The 20,309-nt window shown below is 44.1% G+C and overlaps 1 protein-coding gene across 7 annotated transcripts in view; it reads left to right on the forward strand.

Annotated features, from left to right (window-relative positions):
* LOC101464954 (calmodulin-binding transcription activator 1) overlaps positions 1-20,309 on the forward strand; it is a 59,964-nt gene that overhangs the window by 36,633 nt on the left and 3,022 nt on the right. The window contains exons 5-21 of one of the 7 annotated variants that reach the window (XM_076883888.1): positions 2,523-2,658; positions 4,723-4,794; positions 6,705-6,858; positions 8,241-10,105; positions 11,412-11,538; positions 12,043-12,177; positions 15,147-15,295; positions 15,922-16,106; positions 16,193-16,271; positions 16,357-16,624; positions 17,253-17,773; positions 18,060-18,208; positions 18,316-18,562; positions 18,743-18,811; positions 19,329-19,474; positions 19,553-19,624; positions 19,771-20,298. In XM_076883888.1, coding sequence (XP_076740003.1) covers positions 2,523-2,658; positions 4,723-4,794; positions 6,705-6,858; positions 8,241-10,105; positions 11,412-11,538; positions 12,043-12,177; positions 15,147-15,295; positions 15,922-16,106; positions 16,193-16,271; positions 16,357-16,624; positions 17,253-17,773; positions 18,060-18,208; positions 18,316-18,562; positions 18,743-18,811; positions 19,329-19,474; positions 19,553-19,624; positions 19,771-20,020 — 4,624 coding nt within the window. In that variant the 3' untranslated portion in view covers positions 20,021-20,298. Of the gene's footprint in view, positions 1-2,522; positions 2,659-4,722; positions 4,795-6,704; positions 6,859-8,240; positions 10,106-11,411; positions 11,539-12,042; positions 12,178-15,146; positions 15,296-15,921; positions 16,107-16,192; positions 16,272-16,356; positions 16,625-17,252; positions 17,774-18,059; positions 18,209-18,315; positions 18,563-18,742; positions 18,812-19,328; positions 19,625-19,770; positions 20,299-20,309 lie in introns of those variants that run through there. The other 6 variants (XM_012917554.4, XM_076883889.1, XM_076883890.1 and 3 more) reach the window with 6 other exon arrangements.

The raw sequence follows: 20,309 nt of genomic DNA on the forward strand, positions 1-20,309 counted from the left end.
GGGTCCTTCTAGCCGACCTGCTCTACATGTAGAGAATGCGCCAGAACATGCTTGGACTGTAAAGCACCTAGTCAGCTGGAAATGGAGTATTAATGAATGTAAATGTATTAGGATAAGTGATGTATAATTCAGATGAGTGAGGGTGAGGGGGGTTTGTGTATATAAGATGGGGTGTGAACGGGGATTCACATGCCAGAACTGAATATTCATCGATCCGAATGAGACATAAGCAGCTCTTTTCCTAGAATGGAGAGAGGTTATAGCTAGGAAAGTGGGTAGGAAAAAGAGGAAGAGAAAATAAAAGACTGAAGGAAAGGGCAGTGTGAATTATTGATAAATCACCTTATTGACATTTACTCTAGTTAATACAGATGTAAGTAGAGGACTGAAAGAGAATGAAAAATGACAGAGACGGGGAAGCAAGAAAGGAAAGAAGAAAGTAAAGTTAAGGAAGTGAAATGGTCACCCCCGTGGCCCCATTTCTGATTACTGACACCGCTGAAAGCCCCAGGATATGCCTCTGCGCTCCTATTGTGCCAGCTAAAGGACTCTTCTCGGGAGCAGCCGGAGGCCAGCAGCACAGTTTATGTTGTGGATGGATTTCTCATTGATTGGTTGTGCTGCCGGATAGCCTCAGTCTCCCAGCAGCAGCAGCAGCAGCAGTCATATTGGTGTTATTGAGCAGCAGTTAAATATAATCCCATTTACACATGACATGAGGCACGATTAGAACAGATTACACCTAATCCCATCAGATGGAAAGATCAGCTAACAGGGCCCGTGACATTTACGTGCAGCGCATACATTTTTGTGCGTGCGTGCACGTGCACGCTTGTGCGTTTGCATTCATAAGTGTGCATGTGTTTGCACACTTGTGGGGGGTCGATATTAAGATAACAATCAATGACCTTCATTTCTTCCCCTTGACTGAAATACCTCATTTGTTCAGTGTAATGAACTCCTCCTTCTCTCCTCCCTTACCGGATTTACCCACTCTGTCTCTTTATTGTGGCGTTTTTGTTTTGTTTCTTTTTTTCCCACTTTCCTCGCAATCGCTGTTTTTGCTCTGCTACACCGTGGAACAGTGGAAAAGCTTTTTATATCCCACACATCACAGCCTAGTTACAATCAATAGCATTTATGTCTGCTTGAATCAGAGGGTTCGTGAGCAGTACGGGCACCATCCACGCGCCCCTGTCGCCACACACACACACACATGCACACATACGTATGAACCCGTGCGCATGTGCCGCCCACACACACACACATGCACACACACATCTGAAATCATCCATCTTCTCCATAACATAATTAGAATCAGCAGCTCTAAGATGACTCACGCTGCTCGAGACAGAGACTAAACTCGGCTTTGATGGGAGGGTGGGGGTCTCCACTCCACTAAGAAACTGGCAGGCTCACCCCCCAAAACAGAACAGATTTAAGGTGTCAAAGAAAATCAGCTCAAAGTAAATTCAATTTCACTGCTCACAGTGTTCTGAGTAAATTGCAATCATCTAAATCCATATACATATATGAGAAGGGAAGGAAAGGAAAGGAAAGGAAAGGAAAGGAAAGGAAAAGAGATTAGATGAAAGGAGAAACACAGGTTAAGATAGCAGCAGAGGGAACAGATGAGATGAGCAGATCAGAAAAAGTGGAGGGGAGAATGGGGGAACCAAACAAGCCTTAAAAGAGAAAATGAAGAGATGGTGTGATAACAGGGATAAAGACTAGAGGTTGATGAAGACGAGGACAGTAAGAGGAAGTGTATGAACGTGTGTTTGTGTGCATGTGACTGCCAGAGAAAGAGCGAGAGAGCATTCGTGAGTATATGTTAGTTTATTGATTGTTAACGCGTCTGTTCTCTCTCTGTTGCGGTGAGATAAGGCAGAGAAAGCATTTTTCAGCGTCCTACACACACACACACACACACACACACACACACACACACACACACACACACACACACACCTGTCCTTAATGTTTGAAAGTGTAATGATTGATTGCTGGGTAGCAGGTTTGACATTGAGCCCAAAGAACGCACGGCGGTGGGTCCTGCCACCTTTGATATCGTTATAGCCTCCGTGTCTCACGTGTACGTGTACATGCATGGCTCCTGGTGTGCGCCTGTGTGTTTGTGTGTGAGCATCCTGATAGGTGTATATGGAATGGGAGCTTAGAGGCCAATGTTCCTGCCGTGCCAATAAATCACCCTACTAAAATATTAACATGTAGGAGCCGGAGTCTATGTATGAGTGGGGAGGGAGCACATGAGACCAGCTCACTTGACTGTGGGAGAGTAACGCTGATGTCACTGTGTACACCAAGAACATGTTTTTTTTTTCTTGTTTGAGTTGAGCAATCCAGAAGTTTTTGGGTACTACGGGAAGTTTTAGGAATGCAGCACAAAACTCATGTTCTGTTCAGTATCCCAGAGAGCTGCATTGCTGCTAGCTTCAAAGACATTTATTCTGAATGACCAACCTAATACCTGACTACGTCTTTATCCTGTATCCCGTCAGACCTCAGAATGGCTCTATGATCCTCTACAACCGTAAAAAGGTGAAGTACAGGAAAGATGGGTACTGTTGGAAGAAAAGGAAAGACGGCAAGACCACCCGAGAGGATCACATGAAGCTGAAAGTCCAGGGAGTAGAGGTGAGAGGCTGCAGTGGAAAAACAAGTCGATGATCTTGTTTGCCGCTGAGTGTGGTTTCACTGCCAATCTTGTCTCTAACTCACTCTCCTTCACTTGGAGGGGCTGCATACGTGTAGCACAAACGAACACACATGCCGAAGCTACAGGCCACTTTGTGACCTGGGAGCAAGTGGTGCCAATCTTTCTTTCTCTCCCTTCCTCCTCCTGTCCCTGTCTCAATCCCTCCCTCTGTCTCCCCTCTCTCTCCCTCTCTCTCTCTGTGAAGGATAAGAGTGTGTTTGGCCTGAGGCCAGGAATGATGTCAATGCCTCCTTCAGCAGAACAGAGAGGGGTATCGATCCAGTCTCAAGGCAGCGTCTGTGTGTGTGCGAGTGAGTGTGTGTTTGAGTCACATCAGCTAGCTCAAAAATTGATTATTCAGCAGGAATATACCAAGAGGTGAGAGGAGTGAGCATGCATGTGTCAGAAACAGAAAGAATGATTTGGAATGGGGAGCGAAGGAGAAGGCACATGGATCCTTGTGGAGGGCTCAGTAGTTTTGCATTAAAGGAGAGCTGGAGACACAGACGTAAAAGGAATAATTGAGATCAAGTATTCCCTTTTGCAACTCACAGCTCCACGCTCACGTCCCATTTCACATGCATTTCCCTGCAAATGTTCATGGATGCACATGCTCAAACACATACACAAGGCAGCCACTTCTCTCCCTGGTACTTGGTCAGTAATTGTTTATGTCACTGTTTCCCGTGACCCCTCAAGCAAGTAAGTAAGTAAGCAGTGTGTTGAGCACGGGAATGAGGGAACAAGGAAAGCAGCGAGATGAGCAGAGGGAGAGGAGCAGGAGGATGGGGAGCGGCAGGAAGCATGAGAGGAAAAACATAACCCTGGATGGAGAGCCTCCTCATATCGAATGGAAATATATGGAAATGCACTCTGCCTTTGGCAAAACACACTTTAGATAGAGGGCTGGCTACTTCTGAGAAGAGGCAAAATGGCGAGAAAATACAAGTGTGTGTGTATATGAGAAAGAAAACAGGGCAAGTTTTAACTGTGGATTATATACTGCCAGATTGCTGAATATTTGCGTTTGTGTGCAATATTGTCTGCAAAAACAACCACTTTATGTGCTGCATGTGGGTGTGATCGTGTGGGTGTGTGATTCTTGATTGTACTGTGTGCGTTGACCTTGATAGAAGGCTTTTCTGCCATCATTTCATCCTTCTTCTGTCAAAAAGAAAAGCTCACTTCATTAAGGCCGGGTATTGATTCCTCGATACATTTTGAGTATTGACTAAAAAGTTTCCACTGCGCAGATGATCAAAAGCTGTCAAAAGCTCCAAACTGGAGTCTGACTTAATCCACGGTCAGACTCTATATCTTGTTCACGTATTCTCTAAGATAAGATGTTTACTGGTGCAAGTCATATTTTTGTGACTGCTCTGTTGAAAAACAATTTCATATTCTTTAACTTCAGGTATTACAAAATCATATTGCAGTTTGTTTCGGGGGGTTTAAGAAATCTCAACTGTTTTACTGGCACCAGTTTGCACTATTTTGTACATGCACTATGTCAGCATCCCGCCCTGGAGGAAGTCCATACCAAACCCCGCTTTTCGTCATACTTTCCACGCTGAGGCTCCACTCACACTTTATGCTTTGCTCTCCTCCTCCTCCTCGTCTTCTTTGTCCCCTTTACTGTTGCTGATCTGTCTTGCAACGTCTGTAAGACGACAACATTGTAACTTTTTGTGAATTCCTAGTCTTGCAGAGGCAGTAAATTTCACAATCTCTTGTGCTATAATTGTCAGCATCAGATTTATGGTATTTTAGAAAAGACATTAGGAAAAAATGCATACAGCATGTTTGCAATTTAGTTTTAGCACCGCAATCAATACAACCTAAGTGGGTATAACCTAAGTTCTCCTCTCTTGTTCTGTCCTTCAATGTCTTCTCCCCCTCTCTTCTCCTTTTTTGTTTTTGTCTTGCTTCCGCCATCCCCCTTCTTCTCTCGTTAACCAATGTAATCTCTTTTCCTCTCCTCGCCTCTCCTCTGCTCTCTCTAGTGTCTGTATGGCTGCTACGTCCACTCCTCCATCATCCCCACCTTCCATCGTAGATGCTATTGGCTGCTGCAGGTAAGCCCACTGCCCTTTCCCGCCTTTCCTTATCGCACAGCATTTATACACATTTTTAAAAAAAACTTTAAAAAAAGATTTCATAGTGTTGTGATGACTTGTTATTACTTGTCATTTAAAGCACCATAGATTTGTCATTTTGGGGCTATTCCCCCTCCCATTATGGCCACTCCATGGCATTTATTTCAGCTGTGTTAGTTTTTATTTAACATTCTACCTAAAAAGGACTGCTAGAAATTATCTAGTATATCATTAGTTTTACACAGAGCTTCACCTGTTAAATTTTCAAAACAAAACACTAAGCTAAACCATAAAGCAGCAATAAAAGTCCTCCTCTTCTGAATTAATGAGGCAGACTCGGACTGCTGGAAATACTGTCACAAAACTGGGCTCCCAATAAAACTTAATGTTGTTTGGCCAAAAGGAGTTTCCTGCACACACAATTAGACCACTGGACTACACCTAGAATAGGCTCGGCATCTATAGCGGGTCATATACAATGCCATGCCTTGCAGAGCGGGAAAAGCATTTCTTCTCCAGAAGTTGACTGTAACTTCCTCGAGCACAGTGTGATGCCTAACACTGAGACTCGATGCTCATGGCGAGCATGAAGGACTCAGCCACTAGTCTCCATGTGGTCCTCTCCAAGAAAACACCCCGAAGCTACAAACAACACACACACAACCTGCTCTCACGAACTCGCGCGCACACACAGACTCACGTACAGATGTCTACTGTGTATGAAAGCGTGTTGCTTTTCAACAGAGACGTTGGACTCACTCTGCTGCTCATGTGAGAGACAGCACAGAGCAGCATTTGTGTGCACGCTCCCCACGCACACCCATACAGGTCTCACTCGCTCTTTTGGGACATATAGTCACCAGGACCTCATCATCTTCAGATGGCAGGCTACATGATTCATCATAACATGCCTGCATACATTTATATACTCATCCTCTGTCTCTCTGTCCATTTGAAAGAAAATAATGATTGAATACCAGGCTATGGAAATGTAAAATATGGAAATGTATACTTATTTATTCATTCATTTCCAGAATTTCTTGCATAATTTGTCACATTAAATTTACAAGAAAATTTCAGCCATCAGCATAAATTGAACATGCCCTTACCCAATACATTTTTTTGCAACACACCCCACTAGTTAGACTCTCGTGGTCTCTGGCTTTGAAGGGAAATTTGACTTTTTTTATCTTTAATGTGCCATTTTCTGCTCTTTACACATATATCAAAACACATCAGTGGAAATGGTCATAAATCAGTCTACGAATGCTGTTGCATTGCACAGTGAGGTGCTGTAGCAGCCTACTGTGCTATCCTCTTTCGGAGAGAAAAGTGTTCCACCTCAGCAGGTCCTCCCCTCACCTGAGTCTGTCTACTGAATCTTTCATCAAGAGGAGCTTCTCTCTCTCTCTCTCACTCTCTCTCCAACACACACACATACACATACACACATGCAAGTGAATGCACTTGTTGAATCATTCATGGGGTAGAAATTCCATAGGTCTGCTGGTGACCTGCAATATAGTGAGAATTGTTCTCGTCCTTTGTTTCTCTCTATATATAAATGTAATACACACATACATGCACAAACACACATGTAGGCACTGCAGGGTTAGAGAGAGTGATGAGTGGGCTCAGGCTGATAAATCTTTTATGGGCAGGTGAGAGAATCTTATCTGACACGCAATGTTCGACCTCCTCCGTACCCTCCGCTTTCTCTTTCACTTTCCTTATGCACTTCTCCTTCCATCAGTCCTGATGTTGATATCTTTTTTAAAGATTTTTTTCTTTTTCTCTCCCATAGGTGGGAAAACAGTGAAATCGCTGAAATGATGAGCTTATGCCACATGTGTACATGTCTTTGTTTGTGTGTCCTTACTGTTTGCTAGAACCCAGACATTGTGCTGGTGCACTACCTGAATGTACCGGCGGTGGACGACAGCGGGAAGCCATGCGGCCCTGTCCTCTGCTCCATCAACACCGACAGGAAAGAGTGGGCAAAGTGGAGCAAGGAGGAGCTCATTGGACAACTCAAGCCCATGTGTGAGTTCTCTGTGCATCAGCACTTACACGACCTTCCTCCTACTCTCAAGCACTCAGGTTTTTAGCCCTCGCGCTTTTACTAAATTCGGGAGTGCGGCTAACCCCGGGTCAGTATCATTCCACTTGTCGTGTTCAAGTAACACTGGCAAAGATGCTGAAGAACCCAGACAAGCATGAAAATGAATCAGTAGACAGTTAGTGTGGAACATCTAAAGCAAAGATCATTTGGTTCACTGGCTTGTTTTTATCTTTGGCAGCAGAATGGAGCCCCGTCTGGAGCTGTGCCATCATTTATCAAAAGAGACAACAGGTGTTGCAGTGGTTCATTGTTGATCCTATGAGGGGTTCGCTGTTGCACTGAAAAGAAATATGTGATGTAACTGCAGCAGCTTACTGTTTAGTTCCTCGTTGTAAGTCAGTGATCCAAAAAAGAAGAGTGGATGTGCCAAAACACCGTACGTTGATTAACATGTGAATAAATGATATGTACTGTCATTAAAAAGAATCTTGTTCTTTAAAAATCCATTGTAGTAAGAGATATCTGCTACATATTATCAGGCTTTATGCAGTTATTTATATACATATATAGTTTTTGATGGCTCCAACAGTCAACGCCATGCTGCCACCTAGAGGCAGATACAAATTGCAACCACTAAATTGAGGGATTGAGGGAAAGAAGACAGGGATGCCTGAAATATCCATCATGTATTATTCATAAATGAGCATCAGGGAGTAGATAACTCCAGTACACACACTAGCGCACATATACACACACACAGATCTAATCGCACCCATCTTTTGATCTGCATTGGAGGGGCAAATAAGGACAGCTGCCCAAAACTAAGTGGCTTGTTGACTTAAGTACTGCTTCATTTCTTCTTCTCGCTTCTCCACATGTCCTAATTTGTTCACACAGCTCTCTGCCTTTTCCCCCCTCCCAGCACTTCTGGTTTGATCACTGACTTGATCCCTCAATGGTCAAAGGGGTTTTTATTGGCATTAGACCTCTGACACTTAGACTGGTGTTTGGCGTTTGTTATCCTCTCTGAAAAAATGAGCCGGCTACATACTGAACCTGTAAATGAATACAGCTAGTTTAAAGTTTAGAAATATCTTTGAGTAGTAAATATCTTGCAAAGTAAGCAAATTGTACATTCAAGGGGTATTTACTTAAAGTTGTTGCAGCAGTTGTATCAGAGTCTTCATGAAGTCAGTTTTCAGTGTAGATTCTGAACACTAGAGGGTGCCATTACACACTCTTAGATGTATATGAGTTAATACTACAATATGTTACTGGAAAATTTGACCTGAAAGTATGAAAGGACAGAAAATGATGACAGATGTTTGGTTCTTTGTTGATGTTTTGTTTTGTTTTCTGCCAGGTGCTGGAAGCAGCCTGCATCAGAAATGTTCCAGTGTCAAGCAGCGCATCATCTCCTCCAAGCAGGAGTCAGGAGCAGCAGCAGGAGGGGGAACTGCAGTCAGTACCAATGTAGCAGCAGGCCAGAGAGCTGAGGAAGCAGATGGCACCGAGGTCCAGAACAGCGACGTGTCAGAGGGCCAGACAGAGCCCAATCCTGGAGGGGGGAGGAGCAGAGCAGGTGGAGGAGAGAGGAGGAATGGCAGGATAACCAAACCCTCCTTACTCCCACAGAGCAGCATGGAGGTGTCTTCTTCTACTTCCACCAACCAGGTAGAGGTCCCTGACACCACACAGAGCTCCCCGCTGTCAATCACCAGTGACATGGCTGACAGTCCTGCTCTTGCAATTGGAGCGGGCTTATCACAGAGCACAGCTGTGTTCATGTCTGAGGTCACCACGCTCACTGGGGATTCGGTTTATTCCGCCGGCCACACCCACCTGCTGGCAGCTACCCACGACAGTGCCACCGCTGGGATTCTGTTAGCTGTTGCCCCTGAAAACCAGAGATTTGCATCGTTTCCTGGTGGAGTAGGATTGGGCGAGGGAGGAGAGTTGGTTCTGTCCAGCTCTTTAGACTCTGGTGGAGCAGTCAGCCTTCCTGAAACCACCATGACCTTTGACCCCGATTGCTTCCTCAACAATCCCAAGCAGGGCCAGACATACGGAGGAGGTGGAGGGAAGACTGAGGGCTGTAACGGTGATGATGGAGGCCTCCACTGTTCCTCTAATGGCTTTGTCTACAGCCCAACCCTCGTCAACAACATCAAGACGGAAGCTACACCCCTAGAACAACCCCTGTCCACTCAGAGTAGCTACGTAGGAGAAGGAGCTGGCCTCAGCCCCAGCACCACGCTGGAGCAAATGGATTTCAGTGCCGTCATGTCATCAGCCTGTGTCCCAACCCTGACCCAGCCTTCACACCACCCTTCCCCGAGCCTCTTCCTCCAGGCCTCCCCTCAAACAAGCCAGCCCTCCCAGCTGCAGACCAACAGTACTGAGGCAACCCAGGAATCTGGCGAGGCCCAGGCTTACATAGGCCTGCCCACGGTGCCAACAGACTCTTCAGTTGCCAATGGAGACTCACATACACACCTCCATCAACCCAGGACAGACCAGCAGGCCCTGTGTGCAAGGAATGGGAAAGGATCAGCAGTGGGTTCCTTTCCCCTGACACCGCAGGATACCACTGTCGACCAGTCAGGCAGCAGAGGACACCAGGAGGTCGGAGGCCTAGACAAGCCTGCTGAGAATGGGGGAGCGTTACTCCTCAAGACCGGAGATCCTCGTGAAGCTTATGCCAGTGTTGACACAGAGCACTACCTCCAACACACAGATGACAACGGAGGAGAGGAAGGCGGAGGAGGTGGCGGAGGAGGAGGAGGGGAAAATGAGATCCTTTGTAATGGTGTGAGCTTGTCAGGGGCAAGCAGCTCAGTGGTGGCCAGTCCTCAGTCAATGGCTACAGGCGCAACCATTGAGGGGGCGCTCTACAGCTCTCCACTTCCTCAGCAAGGTGGGGGGGTGTCAGCTGCAACAGCTGGAGCAGGAACAGCCATCAGTCTGGAAGGCTTTGAGGCTTCTTTTGGAAGCCAGTTTTCTGATCTCATCAATGATTTTATCTCAGTTGAAGGGTCTGGGAACGGGGTCGGGGCAGCTGTCAATGGGGTTCTGATGCCCCAGGAGGGGGCAGCAGGAGAGGAGCAGGGCACAGCAGCAGGCCACTTGCAAGGCTCTGAGGTGGAGCAGGGAGCTTTGGGATTGCTCCAGGAGACTGGGAGGCTGTTTGGCGTGACAGACTACTCCCCAGAGTGGTCTTATCCAGAGGTTAGTAAACCCAACTTGATTGTCATTCATAATTATTCCCTACAGTGAAATTAGTCTTTGCAGCACATGACTGAAGGTGGCTCATATGAACGTTAAGTACTGAAATCATGCTGAGCACAATTTGTACCGCCAGCTTGCTTGTGTGGTCATTAAGGAGACAGAATATTTCAGACTCAGCTGACTGGATTTTGATGAAATTTCAATATTTAACTGATTCTTCAGGATAGCCTCATTAATTTACCCATGTACCATTTCTAATATTCCAGACACCAGTCTGTGATATAATTACCACAAATACTTAAGATAAGACTGCATCTTACCGCCATCATTTCCAAAAGCTATGGTGTACCGAATTTTATGGCAGATTGAAACTGCCAAAATTTAAATTAAAGAAATATCAGAAATAAAGAAACTGAGTTAAATACCACATAAACGACTTTGTAACATAAATTGATATTTTAGTTTTACCTTTATTTTCATCTCTCTATATTTGTATTTTTCTCATCTACTACAGACATCACAGTTTATTTATGTACATTTTAAAATTAGGAATATTGTACAAAGGTAAATAAATACAAAAGGCAAAGCAAATCAATTCAGTTTACATTTTATTAATGACTTATTGTGTGCACTTTTAATATTACTTTTCATACATTTAAAAGCATATTTGTATTTATTTAATAACTCCTTTATTTAACTATTTATTATTTTGGCAGTTTTAATCATCCATAAAAGTCTGCTACTGTGTTTTTACAGCTTTCATTTGAATCATCACCAATACATCCTTTTCAGGTTTAGGTTTCCTAAAGAAACAACAACAGTTTTCTCCAAAGGCCAGTGATCCATTTTTGCACTAAATGCCTCCTTAATTTGCCGGCAATAATGATCTTTATGTATTGCATTATTTTTAGCTACACTGGCAGGAACACAGAACAGCTTCATTCAGACAGTTCAAGCTAATTTGCTTTGCTTTGATGTAAGGCGTAGCACAGCCTCTAGGGGCTGCTAGCAGTCACGGATCTGTCATTGCCAAAGTAGCAGGTAGCCTACTTTGTGAATGAAGAAGAATGAAGACGAAAGCAAATATTTAGGCGCCTGGGTCTAATATTGTCTTAGTCACAGATGGGGGTTTTGATAGAAATAAGGCATTCTGCATACTAACACACATACACACATCGAGTGAAGTGTCTCATTTCTCTAAGACTGTTGTTTAAACTTATACTCTGTAGCAGTGTACTGTAAACACACACACACAAAAAGCTACACTGTGTGACATTACTCTGAGACATTTACCTGTCTGCTGCAGGGTGGAGTGAAGGTGCTCATAACAGGTCCATGGTTGGAGTCAAGCAGTGAGTACAGCTGTCTTTTCGACCATATCAGCGTCCCCGCTGCCCTCATTCAGCCCGGGGTGCTGCGCTGCTATTGTCCAGGTAACACACTTGTGCTTGTGAAGACTCTGTTTTGTCTGTTTGTTTGTTTTTGTTTTGAATGCCTTGGTATTTCTTTGCAAAGCACTTTGTGAGCTTTACTTACTTTAGTCTCTCACAACTCACACTTTCCTTTATTTATAAATTCAAACCTTGGTCTGACCTTGATAATAAGCAACTTTTGAAGAAAGGAAGACCCTGACAGGGTTGCTTTTCAGGAGATGCAATCATTTTAATATTACAAGATGATACAAATGAACACAACGGGGTTTTTTTTATTTGTTTATTTTTTTAGGATTAAGTAAATGATACTGGACTATCAGGCTGTTTGATCAGTGTGATTGGGGTAAAGTTCAAGGAAATACTGACTTGCATAAGCATAACATTCACAATATATAATCTGTGATTGACTAACAAACTTTCCTTAAGTTAGCCTTTGACATTTACCACTGCAGTTCATCCACTGCTCCACGCTCCAACACCTTTTTGATATCCGTCTATTTCCAGCCCATGACACAGGACTAGTGATGCTGCAGGTAGCTATGGGCGGTGAGGTCATCTCTTCCTCTGTGGTGTTTGAATACAAGGCACGTGACCTTCCAGCCCTCCCATCTTCTCAGCATGACTGGCTGTCCCTGGATGGTGAGGACCACAATTTTCTGTGTACTGACGGCTGCACTTGTTTCAGTGACTTTAGCATGTAACTGGCTTATTGTATACACAGAGTGCTGATATAAACCTGAGTTTTGTAAAAACTCAGGTGTGTGTGTGTGTGTGTGTGTGTGTGTGTGTGTGTGTGTGTGTGTGTGTGTGATGCTGCCACTTTGCTACTCTGTTCTATTCCCTGATTCTCACATCCTGGTGTGAGATGCTTTTTGTTTGTTTGTTTTTCTGTACTCAGTGTAATCCTGACCAGTTTTTCCCGCTGCTTTTCTTTAGTGCGTCTCTTCTAGCAAGCAGCTGTTTTTTCCGTAACCCTCCGCCTGCATGCAAATTGTATCTAGCAGTAAACTGTTTTGATGCCTGTTGTTTCAATAGCGCAGGCATGTACCAGGCTCTTTCATCTTCACTGACAGCATTCATAGAGATGTTCGGCTTTGCCTGGTTGGCTTTGTTTTGGGCAGAGTCGCTTATTACTGAGTCTTGTTTGCATAAAGGATTGTTTTGTTTGAGCTGTAGATGTTCTCTGTGAGTTAAAAAAAAAAAAAGTACTTTAAAGGTGATAGAGAAAAATGAAACTTTCTTTGAGTGATCTGGAGGAAGGGGGGGGGGGGCGCTTTTGTGTGCAAAATATATCTCTTGATACAAATGCAGTCCGGAAACGCACGGGTCTCCTCGGTAAAGGCATGTCCTGGGTCTGCGTTCGCCCCCGTCTCTGCCTTGCGCAATGCGGCAATGCGGCTCCCCGCAGCAGGCTGGGTGATTTCTTTTTTTTTTTCTTTTTTTTTTTTTTTGCCTTGCTAGAATGAAGGGCAAGGACATAAAGGCACAATCGCGGACCATTTGACAGACGAAATGCTGGGCACCGCTGGCAGTGGCGCTGTGCAGCCCGTGCTATATTTAGACTCTGCGACTGACTGTGAGCGGAGATAGCGGGCTTGGCGCGTTTCCCCCTCTCTTGTCCTTTGTTTGGCAGAGGCTCAAAGTATGTGAAGCATACAGATAAATAACTACAATCAAACACCCGTAGCACCCGGCTTTGTCACACGCCGTTGCTCCAGTGTGTGCAGACATGCTGACGACCGAGCCTCCTGCAGCTCCGAGTCTGGCGGGCGGATTTGAAGCGCGCTGTTTTGCCAGACATAAAGTGGAGACTGCTCGCTCCCTCTCTCCTTCTCTCTTGCTCTGTCGCTCGCTCGCTCTCTTGCTCTCTCCCTGCACTTAGCTGTGTTTTTTTGCACGGCTGGAGTAGCAACGTGTGAGTCGCACACTTCAAACTAACGGGGTTGAAGCGGGAACAAGAACAAAGAGAGAAGCAGATAGAGAGAGACTCGCTGTTTGGGTTCGTAGCTTATTTGATTTGTTGATGTTTTTTAACTGGTCTTTGTAGCTCAGCTGAGTTTTTTTTCTTGTGTTGTAGATGGACATAAACGTCCCAATTTTTCAGTTTAATTCAGAGCTGTGGAGCCTTTGCTAGGTTTCCATCCCACGTTTTCTGTCAGTTTCTTTTTTTAATTTCAGTAGTTTCCATGTGGTTGCCCTGCCAGTCGATTTTAAACAAATGCAGGTGAAGCTGCCACACGATGCCGTCACGCTGGCTCCCAGCCTATTTGAGTTGAGTTGTAGAATTGTGGATGAAGCTTGTCTGGTTGACCTGTTCGGTTTCAGCACCACCAGGAGTGGACAGAGCCTCTGAACACTAAGAAGCTCATGTAGAGAGGCCCTGATCAAAACAAGCATATAGAAGAGTGTGGGGATGCTGATGTGCAGATGTGTTGTTTGTGGAACATTTGGGCATGTTTGGATGACAAGAATTCTCAGTGACCTGTGTGTAACAATAAAAAAACCCGAAAGCATTTTACTTTTTGGTAGAGTTTTGGCACAAGTTTGATCATCAAAAGCATATTTAGCGATGTGCTATAACACTGGAGACTTTCAAATTTGGTGTTTTTGTTTGTCACTTTGGCCAAATCTCAAAGGAAATCAGGAAGTCTGAACAGCACAGTAAATTCACAGGTACCAGGGATAATTATTGTCAAGCAAACTCTTAAAAATCAGAGAAGAAAAGAGTTCAACAGGTGAAAATGTGTCGATATAATGAAAATGCGGTTTCTTGCTTATGTCTTGCTTCTTGTTTATAAGATAATGTAATAACTGTGCGAAATAAGACTAATATTAGCAGCAGTAATTATAAGGCCAAGTAGAAAATTAATTACAAAATAATAAATTCAAGATTTTATTGAACAGTTAAAAAGGGGAATAAAATGACCCATTTAACTGCATATTTTCAATTAATATCTTCAATTATGGGATTTTATTGTATTAGCTTTTTCTATTAACCAGAAATTAATACTGTAGCAGATATCAGGGTCTATTCTTTTTCTGTGTGTGTGTGAGAGTGTTTACATGCTGATGCGTTGGTGATAATAGGTGAGGACAGGTGTTTCTGATGTGTTTGGCTGCTAAAACTATTGGAGTGTTTTTGCCTTGTAGTCAGCTGAGCTGTTTTGCTCTGGGATTGGCAGAGTGGAGTGGGAGGAGCCTGAGCCCTTCTGTCACTGTCATGGCCCCACCCACCTCTGGTTCAGTCTTTGTGCTTCAGGCAGCAGAAAGAAAAATAGGAGTGAAATGAGAGCAGAGCAGAAATAGAGACTCTGTGAGAGAGCAGCAGGTGGAATGACATAATGTGCACTGCAGCAAAAACCGCAGCAGCCCTGAAACAAAGGGTCACATGCAACCCTGCTACAGACATAAATCTGCATTGCATACATGCTTATTTACACTCTTACACTCTTGTTGATAATAATGGGAGTCATTAGATTTAAGCCAGTATTGAATCCCTTCTGCTTTTAAGCTTCTCTATAGCATTTATTGAACTCTCACATGGATTTCCCTAATGCCACAGTTTGGTGGTGCTTACAGCTTTAAATGTCCCACCTTCATTTCTGTAGATACCCAGTTCAGGATGTCTATCTTGGAGCGTTTGGAGCAGATGGAACAGAGGATGGCTGAGATAACCAATCAAAATCCCAGCTCAGAAGCCATGGCAACAAAGGGAGGAGGAGTGGAGGGAGGAGGAGCTACTGATCAGCAGTCTCAAGTAAGGCTGTTGTGCCTCTTATGATGAAAGTTCCCTTTAGAGCTTTAAAATGTGAAGGCGCACCATAAGAGAAGTGCTGAAAAACATGTGAAACCAAATTCAACTGTTTAAATTTAAAAGCAGCACCATGTGAAGTCATCGTATGCACAAGCAATACATGTAAGCCAAAAGCTCAGACTCCTCTAACACACTGTTTCACATATATTTTTCTACTTTGAGCTCTAGATGATGTCAAAGAGAGGGGATATCCCTAATATGTGGTCATCTTGGGGCAGCTGTGACAATTCGGAGTGCTCTTCAAACCTTCTGTTTGCAAGTGTCAGCCAATTAAAGGAACAAAAACAAGTTGTTTTTCCTTGACTGATAATGAGCTGAATTTACAAGACAAACTTACAAAGCCTACTTAACAACACAAATACAAGAATCTGGCCCTGTCCACATACAAAACTGATCATTCTTTAGTGAAGTGCTCAAAAGCAGTATTAGTTGCAAGGCTTTTTACTGGTTTTCCTTATATTGCAAAGGTGTTGCAGTATGGCAGAAAAGTTAGTGACACCTTGAAATATATTTTTAGCATTTGGAAAAGAGGTTGACCTAGTCTATTGTTTTATTTTACAATCTTCTAGATCTCTCCTGATCAGGGGTCATTCGAAGGTCGTGTGGTGGTGGTGTGTGAGAAGATGATGTCTCAGCCGTGCTGGGCTTCTTCTAATCAGCTCGTCCACAGTAAGAACTCCAGAGGAATGACTTTACTGCATCTGGCTGCAGCTCAGGGTTATGCGGGACTCATTCAGACACTCATTCGCTGGCGGTGAGGAACACACAATTACAACATGCCATCTTGACGGCACAAACTGGAATGCCAGTAATTTTAATGCTATTTGTGTTTCTTCGCAGCACAAAGCATGCTGACAGTATTGACCTCGAGCTGGAAGTAGATCCTCTGAACGTAGACCACTTCTCTTGCACTCCATTGGTGAGCAACCAGTGCTTTTTTGTGCATATTGCTTTCTTTCCATTCCTCTGTGTGTGTGACAGTTGTTTTCCTTGGACTTCCATAGATGTGGGCTTGTGCTCTGGGCCATACTGAGGCGGCATTGGTGCTTTACCAGTGGGATCCAAGAGCTCTAGCTATTCCTGATTCACTGGGACGCTTGCCGCTAAACATTGCCCGATCCCGGGGCCACACTCGATTGGCTGAGCTCCTAGAGCAACTGCAACATAGTCCTCAAACTCAGGGCCAGCCTGCGGACACTTGGATGGATAGATGGAGAGGAGAGTCACAGACGGGTGGGATGAACAACAGCCCCAGCCCTAACCCAAACTCAGGTTTGTGGTTTCTCAACAACAGGAAAAGTTTTGTTTCACCCTCATAAATAACAAAGTTCTATTTATCCTCTGTCTTTTATTGTGGAGATTCTATTTACTAACTTCAGCCACCAACCTTTAATTATGAAAGTGTATGGATTTTCACTGATATATAGCTGGTTAGTTTAACTTAATATAGAGAGAATAGAAAATGTACCTAGATAACATGAGCCACCTCCCAGCATGACTTAAGCCCTCCTCATTAGCATTAGTGTTTAAAAATGTAGTGAGGTGTTTTTTGGATGGTAGTAACTTCCTCTTTACTGGTTTTGTAGAAATTGCACCAGGAATCGTTTAAACATAACCCAAAAACTATGACTTCATAGTTTTTGTTTTACACGTTAGGTTTTTGTTCCGTTTGTATAGAGGGAGCTTTAAAGGTGTTGGTAGGCAGTCAGACTTTCTTTTCCTGAGCTAAGCTATCCTACTGCTGACTTTATTTATATACAAACTGATTCTGAAAATTTTGTTTGACAATCCAACAGTAAATCATTACACAGAAAACTGTAAATGATCACCACTATTTCTGATTTTAGCTGTAAGTGTAAGTGTTATTGTCGCTGTTTTTCCACCATCTTTGTTTCCCCAGAGCTGAGGAGAACCAGGGCAGGAAGCAAGCCAGACAACCAGAGCCAGAGCTGGAGCCAAACAGAACACAGACCCCACAAGGGAACCCAGGGAGAACAGGGAGGTCCACCCCCAGCCAAGAGGCTCAAACCCAACCCAGATTCACAGCAACAGCTAGCTAACTCGATCTCTGGTACCACCCCCCTCAACTCCTCTCCAGGTCCTAATCCTCAACGGTCTCCTCTCTCTAAGCCGCTACAGACGCAACCCACGAACCTCAGCTGTCAGAAGGCACCACTTACCAGGTCCAGCCCCAGCCAGCCTCAGCTTCCTAGTGCCCCATTCTCCCACCTGCAGGCCAGGATAGGGGGAGCTGGAGGGGGCAGCAGGTGGAGTCTGAGACAGACTCTGGGGCAGCGTAGCCTCGCCAGGAAGATTCTAGGAAAGGAGCGATTGGCCGTTCACCTGCGTCAAAGAGTGTTGTCTGACAGGGGAGAGGAAACAGAGCTGTTGACCTATCAGGATAACGCAGATGACTTGCAGGTACAGATTTTTATGTGCAGTGTTGAGTTCGATCTCTAACCAAGCATTCATGCATGAACTGAGTAGCTGATGCAAAGTCAAAAAGTACTCAAAATGGAAGTGGTAAATCATGTATTACTGTGCAGGAGGAAGCTGTAAGTATAAGATTTCAAAGTCTTTGCGATGAGTCATTTAAGTATAGAGTGTTATGTGAGACTTTAAAGAGCTATTCAAAACTTACCCAAAAAACTAAGAGGAAGTAGGTTTTATAAATATTTAGGTAACCTTTCCTTTTCATGATTTGCAGATGGACATCACAATGCTAGCTGATCACATTGTGGAGGCTTCAACTGGCAGACTCAAGCAGGAGGTTATTGAAGCAGAAATTGAATCCAGGAAGGTTGGGATCAGCAGTGATGTCAGATTACTGTCTGGTTACCTTGGTGAGGTGGAAAGGTGAGGTTGACATATTTGCATAAGTTATTGCATTGCTTTTTTGTTTTTTTAACAAACAACCATTCTCAATCTTATTATACTTTAAAAGTAATATTTCTTTTCCTCAGGTTTCTAAACTCCAAACCTCAGACTCCCAGCCCCAAGCCAAATTCTCTCTCAGGGCCAGAGGATCAGCAAAGTCCTCAGGCTAAGCAAGCCCCATCCTCCCCCTCTGAGTGGACCTCCTTTCTTTGTGCAGCTATGAAGGAGGAGAGGTTGAAAACAGATTCCTCCTGTCTAGCCATGACTGAGGCAGAGCAGGGAGAGCTGTATGAGACCATCAGGCATGCTCTGCACTCCCTCAGAAAACACAAGGCCAGTGTAACCTAAACTCCTTTAGAAAAAAAAAACCTGAATTTGTCTTTATGCTCAGCCTACAGTGACTCAATGTATTATCCTCAGTTGTATAATCCACATTTGAAAAAAACAAGCTCAATATGATTGCAAACCATTTTACATATACAAAATTTAGACAAACTCTTGTCACTACCACAGGGTCCCATTCAGGAACAACGCAAAGAGATTGCAGCAGTGATTCAGCGCTGTTATAAGAGATACAAGCAGGTAAGAGTTAACAACATGTAGCCAAGATTAGCCTCTAACATGTCGCTCTGCAGTTCAATAGTGAAGTAGTGACACAGCAGTTGTAGTTGTTTCCTTCATAGATGTAAGCTAAATTATCAGGTGAATTTTCACTTTGATTCTCTCTCATACGTGGCTAAATCTGTAGTAAAGAACAACAGATTTCAGTCCACTTGAAAAAGCAAATCTTGCATGTACACGTATGCACTTCTTGTGGTTTTTTTTTTTACCTTGTTGTTCTAATATAGCAATCTGAGAGGAATATATGTAACTTAATGCTGTCATGAACTGAAAGAAAAGATGTTCACATGATGGATTTTGTGTATTCTTGAGATTTTTATTCACTTGCTTCCTGGTCATTATGTAATATAGCAAAAAGTAAGCTCACAGGTCTGTAGTGCATCTGTGGGTCTTATCATGTGCAGACATGTTGCATATTGCAAAAGTATGTCTTTTCTGATCCCAGTGAGTTTTACAGCACTGTTGTCCTCTCTTCCAGTATGCACTTTATAAGAGGATGACCCTGGCAGCCATCTTGATCCAGAGTCGTTTCCGGAGTTTCCATGAACAGAGGAAATTCCAGCAGAGTCGTAGAGCAGCGGTCCTCATCCAGCAATACTACCGCTCCTACAGACACTCTCTCAGGCACGTCTCACACATGCACACACACAAAGGGAATAATTATCTTATGTATAATCTCTTACCCCTCATCTTTGCCTGCAGCAGCCTCCTAACTAAAAAACAGAACCAGGCTGCTCGCAAGATCCTGAGGTTCCTGCTCCGATGCCGCCACAGGTAAGACCTAAAACTCTTAATGCTGATTCAAACACAAGCGCACGCACATCCAAAGACACATGCTTGACGCTTAACAAACCCACTGCCACACATACACACACTACACTATTGCTAATAGTTGGTGTTGTTTTACTGTTCACGTGAAGCCCCTTGATGGACCATAGGCCTCTGAAGCGGGTGAGTCTTCTCTTGCTCTCTTCTCTCACTCCCTCTCTCCTGGTGGCTGATGCCTGTTTGCATGTCAGCAGAGGGAGGGGGAGAGGAGATCCTGGATTATCATCCTTCCATCTCGCTCTCTCTCTCTCTTCTTCCCTCCCTATCACCTTGTCTCTCTCTCTCTCTGTCTCTCTCTCCCTCTCTCTCTCTCTGCCAAATGATGTCAGGACTTGTGCATGACTGACATAGTTAGAGGAGCGATCCCTGCGTATGGTTTTCCTAGGGGCATGTTCTGACTGTAATTGCAAGGGGACTTTAAGTGTATTGCTTGGCCTGCAAGTCTTATTTTTTGTGCCTTGATGGGTGGGGAGAGTAGCAGAAGGGAGAATGTGTGCGTCTGTTGGAAGGAGTTGCTGGGAATTTGCTGAATTACATGCGGCCTTTGGATATGAAAATGAAAAAACAAGACATGCAGTTGCACGCACACTTACACAAATCTCCGACTCTGAGACTAATATGTGTTTGCTCT

The sequence above is a fragment of the Maylandia zebra genome, linkage group LG5, assembly GCF_041146795.1.
Source record: "Maylandia zebra isolate NMK-2024a linkage group LG5, Mzebra_GT3a, whole genome shotgun sequence".
Lineage (NCBI taxonomy): Eukaryota > Metazoa > Chordata > Actinopteri > Cichliformes > Cichlidae > Maylandia > Maylandia zebra.